General features: G+C 41.8%; 1 protein-coding gene across 4 annotated transcripts in view; it reads right to left on the bottom strand.

Moving 5' to 3' along the window:
* MBNL2 (muscleblind like splicing regulator 2) overlaps positions 1–13,076 on the bottom strand; it is a 164,903-nt gene that overhangs the window by 111,494 nt on the left and 40,333 nt on the right. For all 4 annotated transcript variants that reach the window (XM_061133892.1, XM_061133891.1, XM_061133895.1 and 1 more), the window contains exon 2: positions 2,860–3,636. In XM_061133892.1, coding sequence (XP_060989875.1) covers positions 2,860–3,033 — 174 coding nt within the window. In that variant the 5' untranslated portion in view covers positions 3,034–3,636. The remainder of the gene's footprint in view (positions 1–2,859; positions 3,637–13,076) is intronic.

Here is a 13,076-nt window from a genome sequence, read left to right as displayed (position 1 = left end):
AATAGGATGACACTGAAGTCAAGGAGGTAAAATAACTTGTCTCAAATGATATAGTTAGCCCGTGTCCCTTCCAGGGTTTCTTCAAGTCCTGGCCTGTCCTGACTTCAAAGCTCTGCCCTTCTTTCTACCCTAGGCTGGTTCTACTGCTGCAGAGTTCCCTTTTTTAATACATGAAATAAAATTAAATTAGCTTCATTATGACCATCATCATCTGTCATTTTAGCCTGTATCTTTGAGTGTCTCTTTTATTTACCCGTTCCTGTTGTAAGGACTTGTACTCCTTACAGCCGCCTTTCAAGGTGAACAGGCCAGCGTGGTGTTGGGCACTGTAAATTCTTCAGCCAATGTCCCTGGTGAATTTTCTCATTTTACTGATGAGACAACAAAGCTAAGAAGTGATAAATGACCCACTGAAGGCTGGGAAGTGGTTGAGCAGGTAGACTCGGGTCCGTCTTACTCCTGTGCCTGTGGGGTCTTTCCACATTGTTTACAGTTGGACAATGTCACAAATCTATAACACTGCACTCAAATTAAATAAACTAAAAATTTACAATTCTGAAAGGAAACTAATAACTTGAGGCAATATACAAGCAGAGGAAACTCTGCTTCCACACTTGGAAACGGTTTTACTAGACACTTCTGAAAATGATCTTCAAAGTTTCTTTCTGAATAGTATTCAACATTCTCACAGCTTGGTCTACATTTTTATTCTAAACATAACTGTTCTCGATTCTTTCTCATGGGTGGGAATTCTCAAACAATTGTGATCTTGGGGGATCTCCAGTAAGATATTGATGTATAAGCATCTGGGAGTTGTGCAGTTGATAGTCAAAAAAATACTGAGCCTTAATAGGTCAGGCATACTTCCCTAACTAGTTAAAAGAATTAAAAGTTTTAAGAAATTACTAAAACCTCAGTTTAATAGTAAATATCCAACCAAAAAAGGGTTGGCTTAATAAAACTTGGGGATGACCTGGAAAATGAATTTCTCATTTCTGACCTGATTCCATATCTTAAAGTTCTTACATTCTAGTTTTTACTCTACACTGATTTTTACAGAGAATGCTGTCATTTGTGGTAATCACAGAAGTGAATACATACTTTACTTACTTTTTTGACTACAAGCAAAATACATACTAATATAAAAATGTGCTCGTGCTGTTGCAGTCTATATGAATTGTGATTTATCGCCCATCTATTCAATTCTATGTAGACAAAATGAGTTATAATTTTAACGTCTAAACTAATAAGCTTTGAGAGATAAAAAAGGAAGAAAAGAGGGGTAGTTATTGAGGTAAACTGCATATCTAATTTTTTCAAATTTTAATTTTATTCTATTGATCTATAAATTCTGCTTTTAGTATAGACAAATTTTCCCATTAAAATGTGATTTGAAGTCTTATATTTCAATTTTTATCTGTAAGTCAAACAAGACATAGTTTCTTTTTTTACTTCAAGAAGAAATTTTCGCAAGAAACATACCCAGTCCCTTCAATACCCCAAAATAGGCTAAGGTCACTATTTCGTAAACTCATAGCACTATGATTTCCCAAATTATGTATCAAGAGCGTGAATCAACTTTTTTTTTTTATTGTTTGGAAAGCTTATTTATATGAAGTTCTTCAGAGATGTAAAACTTAAGCTCTATTTTTTTTTAGCTATGTATCTTACCTATATCATTGAAAACAATATCACGATTATGTTAGAACTATCCTAGACAGTCAGGGATTGATAGGATCCATAATTTTAGGGAAAAAATCCACCTCAAAGAATTACGGGTTAAGTCATCCCCATTTTCTTCAGTGAGATCTTTCACTATAATTCTCCCATTTCTTCAAGTCTAATCTCCACCCAACTTGGTATACAACTCAGGTGCCACAGCCTCCAAAAATATTTCTCAGACAATCAGGTGGAAGCCAGCTGTCCCTTCTAGGAATCTGCTTTCTATCACAGAAGTCTGCTTTCTATCCTTCTCTTGGGGCACATGGCCCTTTCTATCTTGGGCTTCCCTAGTGGCTCAAATGTTAAAGAATCCACCTACAATGCAGGAGACCTGAGTTTGATCCCTGGGTTGGGGAGATGCCCTGGAAGAGGGCATGGCAACCCACTCCAGTATTCTTGCCTGGAGAATCCCTTGGACAAAGGAGCCTGGCGGGCTACAGTCCACGGGGTCACAAAGAGTTGGACACGACTGAGAGACTAAGCATATACCCTTTCTGTCTTGCATTATAGCCATTTGTTGTATTTTCCCCACCAGACAGAGGGCTCAAGGATACCAACTTGAAGCACATTCATTTCTTCTCTGATGCACTATGTGTTAACCTACACATGGTAGGTTCTCAAGGAGTACTGACTATGTATTTAATAATTCCTGTTAGCCATGGCAAATTTCCAAAGAGAGTGAAAAACCTCTTAAGAAGTATTTTAGGAAGCCCTTGGTCAAGAAAGAAAGCCACAAGAGTAGAAATTCTTCAAGAGGTGAATCAGAGTAACTGGCACATAAAAGTGACACATTCAATTTCTTCACCTTTATATAACCTCCAGAAGATCAAACGTTAATAAAATATTTATCTTCAGTTGTCACAAGCCAGACTTTGATTTAAAACTCTTGAGTACATGAATGTCATGCCAGACCAAAAATACACCATCATGTATTTTTAATTTAAACATGGACCTGTAAAAAATTTATATATGCCTGACATGAAAAAAATCTGAGTGCAAATCTCCCAATAATCACCACAAATAAGAAAAACAGGATTGAAAATCGATTGTTAGACTTCGGTAGAAGTACAATGAAAAGTGTTCCTTTTGACAGTCCAATGTGGCATTGATGTGGCTACCTAAAACGTATTCTCTTACCTTTAGGGAATCAAAGCAGGCAATTACTCTTCCATTTTCAACCTGGCAGCTTTTGGGGGGGTGGGCGAATTTGCATTCCTCATCAGAGCGGGAGCAGGTTCCTCTCTGGAACTGTCTGCAGACCTCTAACGTCAGCCATTTTGTATCTCTGACGGGGGCAACATTCAAAGCCATGATGAGGAAATAACTGGGATCCTGTTCCTCCCTGTTAAATGACGAAATCAATCCAAGTTCCAATGATTCCAAAACTATTGTTGTGAAAAATTCCACATGTAAGTCTGAAGGTAAGTGATAAATTGCTTAATGAAGTCCAATCCAGGAAACAGAGTGCAGAGAGAATTTATCGGCAGGCAGTCACTCATCAATCAATATGCCCCACTCGAAGACTGCGGGCCGCAATAAAAGCGTGCTCACTGTCATCTCTGACTGCAAACGTCCGAATCTCCTGATCGTTTCGCAGACAAAACTGTTTTTAATAAAGTGACCTCAATATCATGGCACTCCTTGGGAGAATATTTAGTCCTGACACTCACAGCTATTGACGATGCTGGAAAATAAGCCACTGAGATGTTCAGATCTTAGCAGGATTTCTTTTTCCTTCCACCGTTTAAAATTCTGAAATCAAGCAATTGGCAAAGTCAGACAGTTGAGGTATCTTCATCCACTCGTAAGGTCAGGGTAATGTATATTTGACAGAAAAACAAGATTTGAACAAAAAGCTCCCGGACTTGGTTTCCAGCAAAAGTGACTTCACACAGGCACTTTTAAATCTTGAAGCTGCAAAACATAAATAAGTGGTGAATCAACTATCCTATACTATAAAACATTTCTCAATTAAAAAATAAAATCAACTTACACCCTAACTCAATGGACTCAACACTTGAACAAACTATTTAGCTCTTATCTCGAATTTGCAAAAGTGCAGTTTAGAGCTTTGAGCTTTGAATATAGCAAGAGAAGTTATGCATTAAAAGAGAGAGAGAGAAGAATACGAAACTGCAACCGTATTGCAGAAATGATCCAGGCAGCAGTCCAAAAGTTAGGGATGACTCAAACAGATGAGTGTGGCAGACACAATAATTAGACATTCTGAGACAATTCAATCTAATGTGCTTAATCGCCAAAACAGTGTATTAGAACCGTGGCTTCCAATTAATTTCACATTTAGGCCATTGATTTTATTGTTGAAAATGCTATAAACAATTATTTGGGATGTGTCTCTTCTATATAATAAGGATATTGTCATTCTGGGTGAAGTGTGCACTCCTCACCCTATATGTCCTTTCCAGTTTACAGAGGTTTGAGCTTAGAGAGGGATAGGTAGACCACTCCTGATATTATTCTCAGATCTCTCATACTTTCCCTCTACTTTTAATACTTGGTTGATGGTAATGTTGCTTTCTTCCCTGTTCGTGTTTTTCATTTCCGTTTCCCTAGTGCCTTAGATCAGGGCTATTAGGTCCTCAAAAAATATTTATCGAGCAATTTAGCTGACGACTGACTCACTGACTAAGTGAATGAATGCAAGTTCATTTTACTTTAGTGCAGTTTAGTTTTTAGCAGAGTCACAACTTAAAAATGTTTGGTTCTGCAGAATGCTGGAGTTGAATCACAGACCTACAACAAAAATATGACTGGTCAATTCAGATTTCTAAAATCAACCCATTTAGTTTCTTTTAATATCTCTAAGGATTATGAAATTATAAAAACATTAAAAAATTTAATATTGAGTGCAGCATGAATGAAAGACTAAATGACAGAAGTTGGTCATTTTCATATATTGAATATGCCACAGGCTACCTTACTTATTCCCTTAGTCTTGATGTCCTTTTAAAAAATTTATAACTAAAAACTTAATGGAGGCTGGAAGTAGGTTATTTAAAATCATCATTCACCAAATAAGTTCAGAGAGCAATAATCCTTGAGTGGTTCACAAGTGTTCCCTGAAAAAGTAGGTCTGACCGTCAATCAGGTTTAGTTAACTCCAGGTAAACCAAGCTGAACAAGGCTTACCTGCAATAGGGCTTTTTTCAGCCTTGAATGAGTCTCTGATGGGGGGAGGGCCTGCAATGGCATCTGCCAAGCTTATCTGATTGTGGATCGTTTATTAATATTTAGTGGGACATCTCCTGGGATGGGGAGGGAATGCTTCTTCATCACAATCCTTCTCTTACTTGTCAGCAGAAAATAACTGTATGTGCATTGAAGGACATTGGCAACCTGGGAAGCTGTGACACATTCCTAACTTCCAATTGTGAAATATTTGAGGGGCCTGACAGGCTCCTGCTTGTCTGTTTGGCAGCACTGCGTTCCCAGAAGCTAACATTCAACCATCTTAACTTCAAGAGTTTAAGAATATGAGTTTAATAACCAAGCTGACTCTAGGTCAGGTTTCACCGACCAGCCTGGACCTGCACTCTTAACTCAACCCCCACCTCTAACCCCCACGAGAACAAAGGACGAGTGAAGTGAGGGACAAGGAAACATTTCTGCCGGTGTGTTCAGTGGAGCTGAGGCACCAATAATGCTGGAGACACAGTGAGGGGCTGGATAGATAGAGTTTATACTTGCAAAATATTTTACAGCGTCCCTGAGTCCTAAGGACCTGGGTTTACTGGGGTCACAGAACAACAAAGATGCAGGAGATAGATTCTCTTCCTCAAAGCCATACAGTCTTGGCCAACCCTTCACATGTAGGAAAAGAAACAGGCAAATATGTACTCAAGTACCAATGAATAATTACTCAAGTATTCCTGAAAACCACACTGGAACAACGCTCTTAATCCAGTCCAGTGAATGGGGTACACTTTTGTTACTTTTAGATAAGAAGACAGTTCCCTGCTCCCACCCCCCACCCTGGGAGAACCAGAGTGCCATTTCTTCTACTGTGAAAATCCAATCAGAATTTAGACCATCAGACTCTATCAAGATGAACTTGCTTTTAAAAACAGAGGAGCCAAGTTTCTGATGGCCAGTCCAGTGTAAGTCAAAGATGTACCAGAAAGTGCATCAGATTGCAACTAAATATACTGCTATCCTAACTGCTGGTGAATCCACTCTTTCTCCCAGCTTGTTCTGTTGCAATCCTAAAAGTTCCGCAACTACTATTATCAAAGATACCGCCTCCCTCTGGCCAGCGCAACCTCCCTCTTCAGGAATGGGTACAGCTAGCAACTCTGGGAAATGAGGAACTGACAGCAGATTTAAATCAGGTCAGGGGAGCCCACTGAAGGAGATGGGCAATGATGGGCGAGGATGATACATGGTGGCCAAGGGGCAAGACTAAACTATACGAACACACAGAACAAATTACATCCCGAGTGTACCAGACTGGAGGCTCCAGCGAGGCAGGGTTACTTGTTAGGGCTTCGCTCTTCAATACAGAAGCCACTAGCTACATAGATGGTTATGGAACACTTGAGATGTGGCTAGTGCCACTGAGGAACTAAATTTAAATTTTTTATTTCTTCTTAATGTAAGTTTAACTTAAAAACTGATCCTCAGTAATACTTATTAGAAAACTTTTCAGTATGCTCGGACCAACTATGAATCTACTTTTCAGTTGTAAATCTCACAGAATCTAAATACAGATCAAGTATTAATCTTTCCAATAAAAATCCAGCATCCTAATTGAGATGTGCTCTAAGTATAAAATTGCCCATGGGATTTCTCAGGCAAGAATATTGGAGAGGGCTGCCATTTCTTCCTCCAGGGGATTTTCCCCACCCAGGGATTGAATCTGGAGCTCCTGCATTGCAGGCAGATTCTTTACCGCTGAGCCACCTGGAAACCTCAGGTATAAAATACACACCAATTTCAAGCACTTTTAGTATAAAAAAAAAGAACATGAAAAATCTCAACATTGTTTCATATTTACTACATGGTAAATTGATATTATTAACAAATTAGGTTAAATATTATTATTAAAATTAAACTCACGTGCTTCCTTTCAACTCCTCTCCAAAAAAATTCAGAATTACATATGTAGTTTGCATTATAGTTCTACTCATGTTGTAAGGGTTTTTTCACTTCTTCTATTAGCCAGAGAACTTTCTGGAATGGTGAAAATACCCTGCCCTAAGAGCCAGTTCCTAGTCCTTATATCGCCAAGGCTCCTTCATCTGACCTTGGGTAAGTCAATTTTCTCTGTGATCCAGTTTCTTCCTCTGTAAAATGTTGGTAGTTCCTACTTACTTTACATGGTTGCTGTCATGAAGGACTGATTACAAAAGAAACATAGAGACACTTTGTGAATAGTAAAGTGCTGACCCAACGCAAGGTGATGAAAAGAGAAGCTGCTCTATCAATATTTATTGAAGAAAGCCACTCCCAAGCTTCCTCTCTGCAGTGGTTCTCTTATCAATGACCTGGGTCCTGCCTGGGGTGGATCCGCTCCAGGTGTAGCTTCTGAGAGCAAGGCGGTGCCGTGGAGATCACAGAACTGCCTGCAGGGGGCGCTCGCCCAGGGCCGCGTACCCAGAGCGCCCCTTCAGTCTGCAGCAGAAGGGAACCCCCCGAGACGGTTCCCCCAAGCACAGATCCCACGGTGTCACTACAAAGGCCTGGGCCTGCTGTCTTCCTCCAGCTGCTGCTAACCCAGAACGGAAGGAGACACTTTCAGGGCCCAGCAGTCACCCTGGGTGTGACGAGGGCCCCCCCACCCCACCCCCGGGGTCGCAGTGACGGGAAGCTAGGTGGCCTGAGGGCTTGGTGAGAACACAGCTTCGGACTGAGCTCCCAGCGCCCTGGGTGAGGGGAAACTTGGGGGGGGGGGGGGGGGGGGGGCTGGCATCTTCCAGTTCATCTGCCCAGAGGGGCCCCTGTTAAAATGTGTCTGTGGAGAAGCTGCGCATGTGTGCTGGGTCACTTCGGTTCTGTCTCTTTGTGACCCCATGGACTGTAGCCCGCCAGGCTCCTCTGTCCATGGGATTCTCCAGGCAAGAACATGGAGTGGGCTGCCATGCCCTTCTCCAGGGGATCTTCCTGACCCAGGGATCAGACCCAGGGCTCCTGCATTACCATCTGAGACAACAGACTACTATTTTCAAATCCCCAGAGTTCAGTTCCCTGCCTGATATATAGAACACGCTCAACAAATCATTGTCAGATAAACTCCTGGTCCTCCTCCTGTTCATTTGCACTTTAATATGGACCAAAGTTGGGCTCCCCAGTTGGCTGACAGTAAGGAGTCTGCCCTCAATGCAGGAGACCTGGGTCTGATCCCTGGGTCTGGAAGACTGCTTGGAGAAGGGCATAGCAACCCACTCCAGTATTCTTGCCTGGAGAATTCCATGGACTGAGGAGCCTGGAGGGCTACAGTCCACGGGGTCACAAAGAATCAGACACGACTGAGTGAGTAACACATGGACCAAATTCTAACCTAAAGGAATAAGGCTCTGAATAGAGAATGCCAGTATTATCCTGTAGGAAAATTCCAGCAAGTGCCACGGGCTTACCCTGCTGCTGCCAAGTAAGTTGAGGGTGAAGGTGAGAAGATGCCCCAGGGATAAATTATTTGAGCTTCAAAACCCTGAATCCTTAGGCCAAAGGTTTTCAAAGTGTAGTACATGGGCCAGCAGTCCCAGCAGCCTCTGGGAACTTGCTAGAAATGTAGATCCTTGGGTCTCAGCCCAGAGGCCCTGAATCAGAAGTCCTGGGTGTGGGGCCCACCAATCTGTGTTTTAAGCAGCCTTCCAGGACTAACTCTGAAGCGCTCTCAAGTTGGAGAACCACCGGGGTAAGCATTTCTTGCCATCTTCCTGGGTGCCTGGCATCCTCTGGGTTCTGAGGGAACCCAGATGTCTGCCCTGAGTTAATGGCCAGGTCCTGGGGTCACTGATTCCCACACAGACAATTTCAGGAGGGCTGGCTGAGGGCTTCTCCCAGTGGCTGTGTTTCTGATCAGTCAAAACAAAATAAAACTAGATGACACAGCAAACACTTGGGAGATCTGCCCCAGATACGATGTGATTCTATGAGAATTTGAAAAATAGACTATCTCATAGCTTGCGGGTTTTGTTCAGGATGAAACAGGCCTTTGGTGGGGATAAACAAAGCTTTGTTTCCAGGACCCTTGTCTGAGAGAGGGCCGTCTTAGGGCGCTGGCGGTCCTTGGTGACCAACAGCTGGGTCCCAAGTCCCATAAGGCCAGAACTCTTTACAGAGGGGCCACCTTCTCTAGAGAGCACCAGACATTATGAACATGGACCATCACTGCTGGACTCATCTTCAAAGAAAAGGCAAGACTGAAGTTCAAAAACACTGCAAGAAGTTTCTGTAGTATTTCCTGAAATGCCAGTGGACTTGCTGTTCAATGGCACCGAAGAATCCCAAGCTCTTTTTAGGGTCTTCACTTACACGACACTTCATTTTTCAAAACATATTGAAAACTCTTGTAGGTGTTAGATTTTTCAGAAAGCTGTGACTTTTGACTGTAGGCAAGAATTCGCTGCTCACGTTGGCTTGTTACAGCCGCTCTGTGATGTCAGTGATGTCACCGGGAGAGTTTAGGTCCTTTCCTCCCCGACCCTGGCGAACTCCCCCCAGGCCACATCCCTCAGACAAGCCCAGGCTGAGGACCCCAGGTGTCCTCGCCTCACCAACACTTTATAGCCAGTTTGTACGTTTCTGAAGGGAAACACATTCATCATGTCCAATCTTGAGCCTGAGATTGATCAAAATGTAAGACTGCCTCAAGGAAAATAGTTGTGTGGCATACAACCCCTCCAGCCGGCTCTTGGTCATCTAAGGTATTTCAGCTGTCTGCCAGACAATGGCCTCCTAGGGAGCTGATTAAAGGATCCTTGCAAAACAAACCGATTTCTGAGTCAGACAGTCAAGGACTCATTATCCATTAAGTAATTTATGGGATGCCTTTAATTTCATTTTGCATAAATCTAATTACAATAAAGAAACCATGTCTCCCAGAGTTTCCTAAATTTTAATGTGGAGAAAATCTTGAGGATTTCCTATTTTTAATCTTTAAATTCTTAAAATACATCATTTAAAAGAATGATTTTTTTTTTTTTCCTTCCTGTGAGTGGCTTGAAATCTGAACATCCCCACCTCTATTTCTGGAGCTTAATTTAAAATAGCTCTCCACGTGGGCACTCCCTTGGTCCTTGACTCAGCGCATCCTGAGTGGCAGATGAAGACGCCCGGGCTGGAGAGGGACCCAGGGCAGCGCCATCCGAAGCACTGGGCTAAGAGCCACTTGACCTCCAGGAGTGGTGTAATCCCACCCTAATCACAGGCCCTGAGAAGAGATCCCTTCCCACGGCAACCACAGACGACCAATAAAAATACAGAAACCATCGCGGTCCCAACTGCCAAAGCCGTATAGAACCTCGCTGACTTTTTCAAGAAAAAGAGTGAAGCCAGCAGCCAAAGTGATTGTCCTTAAAAAGACTGTTGTTTCTAGACACCTTTAAGATTTTTAAAAAATATATTGGAAGTGTAAATGAAACGTGCTTTGAAACTCTGGCACGGATTATGGGTAAGAACCAGTCAATCCTAAAGGGAAGCAACCCTGACTGTTCCCTGGAGGGACTGATGCTGAAGCTGAAGCTCTAATATTTTGGCCACCTGATGTGAAGAGCTGACTCACTGGAAAAGACTCTGATGCTGGGAAAGATTGAAGGCAGGAAGAGAAGGGGACGACAGAGAATGAGATGGTTGTATAGCATCACTGACTCAGTGGACATAAGGCTGAGCAAACTCCAGGAGACAGTGAAGGACAGGGCAGCCTGGCATGCTGCAATCCATGAAGTCACAGTCGGGGACGACTTAGTGGGTAAGAATGGAATTTTCTACCCTGGATTCCAGTCAGTTGCTCCTCTGCTTCCCTGAATAGCTGTGAAATGTCACCTAAGCTCTCTGAGCTTTGGTTTCCTTGTTTGGAATCATGAAGATTGAAAACACTGGACTGGCCAAAAAGTTCATTTGGGTTTTCCCATTAACATCAAATGAACTCTTTGGCCAACCAATATGTAAACCATAAATGGATGTACTGTAACCAAAATATAATTAGCAGTATATATGTGGCTTCCCAGGTGGCTCAACGGTAAACCATAAATGGATGTACTGCAACCAAAGTATAATTACTAGTATATTTTAACGACTCTCTGTTTGGTGTCTAACGCTTATCAGCGCTAGATAAGATATATCAACTTACCTTACATCTGTGTTCCTACATACACACATACACACACACTGGTGGAAATGACTCCTATTCACTGTTATACATTTTTGCAAAGCAAATGAACTGTAGCTTAAAGAATGTAGAGCCTCTTTCCATGACGGTGGTGTAAAGTACGAAGTCCTTCAGAGAATGTTAGACAACCCTTTGATGGATGGTCTTCAAAAACTAACCCCAAACCCTCGTTCATTCTAAGCAGGGCTACCAGTGATGTCTTCATTTCACATGTTACTTGTTCTTTTGAACATACTTTCAAATCCACTTCTATGGGGGAAATTAAACACTGGGGCACCCAAGGTCATGCAGTAAGTCAGATAAGCCAACGTTTCATGATAACAGAAATAAAAGGAGAAATTCCCCACTAAAAAGTTTCCCCTTGGACCTGGTATCTTACAGTACAAGTGAAAACTTCATAAAATCCAGAGTTCCTTTTCCTGCACAAACATTTCCAGCCCATTTTCACTGTCATTTCCAGGAATGGGCAGAGAAAAAAATCCCCTCTTCAGTTAGAAAATGAGAGACTTCTAAATATACTCCTGAAACTACAGCTAGATAGAACAGATTCAACACATATTTGTATTCAAATTATGGTTTGGTTTTTTTTTTTTGCTGTGCCTGTGTGTTCTATCTAAACATTTATAATTCAGTTAGGAGCTACTCTTATTAGAATAAAAGCAATTGTATTAGATACCAGTTAAGACTGACAGTATTTACCGGTTTCCTGGAAGTCCAGGACCCCGTGGGTGCAGTCAGTTTAATTACCCAGCCATCTAGGCCTGAAAGCCACGGAATCCTTTGTCAGAACTTCCATTTCCTGCCTCTGGTGGCCCGGACTGCTTTTCACTTGACCCTTTTCCTTTTCTCTCTCTGTAATTACCAGCCGAAAGCCTCGTTCATCTGCCTGTACATGTACAATGCCTTTTGAACAAAATTTTCGTAACATAACTTTTGTTACCAACAGATGAAAATCATACACAATCTAACCAACATACACACATTTAAGAAAAATCAATATATTGTCATAACTGAAATACAACTAAATATCAAAAAAAGTAGAGAAGATTTCTTGAGAGTCCCCTGGACTGCAAGAAGATCAAACCAGTCAATCCTAAAGGAAATCAACTCTGAACATTCATTGGAAAGACTGTTGCTGAAGCTGAAGCTCCAGTACTTTGGCCACCTGATTGGAGGAGCTGACTCACTGGAAAAGACTCTGATGCTGGGAAAGATTGAAGGCAAAAGGAGAAGAGGGCCATGGAGGATGAGATGGTTAGATAGCATCACTGACTCAATGGACACGAATTTGAGCAGACTCCAAGAGACAGTGGAGGACAGAGGAGCTTGGCGTGCTGCAGTCCACGGAATCTCAAAGAGTCGGACACGACTTAGTGACTGAACAGCAACAAAGCTATTTGTAAAATAAATGTGTGTTTTAGAATGTCCAAGCTTAGACACAAGTATATTAGAAAATAGAACGAAGTGGTGGATATCCACGACTTATCTTGTGTGATGGGCACACAAATGCAAACTGACATAGGTGTGACAGGTGATGTGGCTTTTCAGAATGCCAAACAATTCCTGTCAAAGTTCCTAACAAGTTCAAGAACAATCTTGCCTCAATTTACATAGTTGCATTCTCGAAAAATTCAGTTCTATCGACTGTCCAAAAAATAAAAAATCAATTAGAAAAAAACACTCGTGCAAATATGTGAAACAGAGTTAAGATCTTGACCCAGATTGCCCAGAATAGCATTTTTACTTATGTGAATGTCTAGCTGTACACTCAGCACTCACTAGATACAGACTAGCTTTTCAATCCCATAGAGTCATATCCATTGCAAGATGTCAAAATCCATTACTTCCACACATTACATTCCGGAGATGTTGCCTGGTCATTAGGACGATGAGGGAATAATGCTCCTTTAAATTTCCAAGGTTCTCTATAGAGGGCAGTGCTATCTCCACTGATGATAGGCTGAGTAGGTCTGACTAAGTAGACTCCATTAAAAATATCAGGATC

Source organism: Dama dama, chromosome 30, assembly GCF_033118175.1.
Source record: "Dama dama isolate Ldn47 chromosome 30, ASM3311817v1, whole genome shotgun sequence".
Classification (NCBI taxonomy): domain Eukaryota; kingdom Metazoa; phylum Chordata; class Mammalia; order Artiodactyla; family Cervidae; genus Dama; species Dama dama.
The sequence above is the reverse complement of the archived record's forward strand: the minus strand, read 5'-3'. Positions and strand labels throughout refer to the sequence as shown.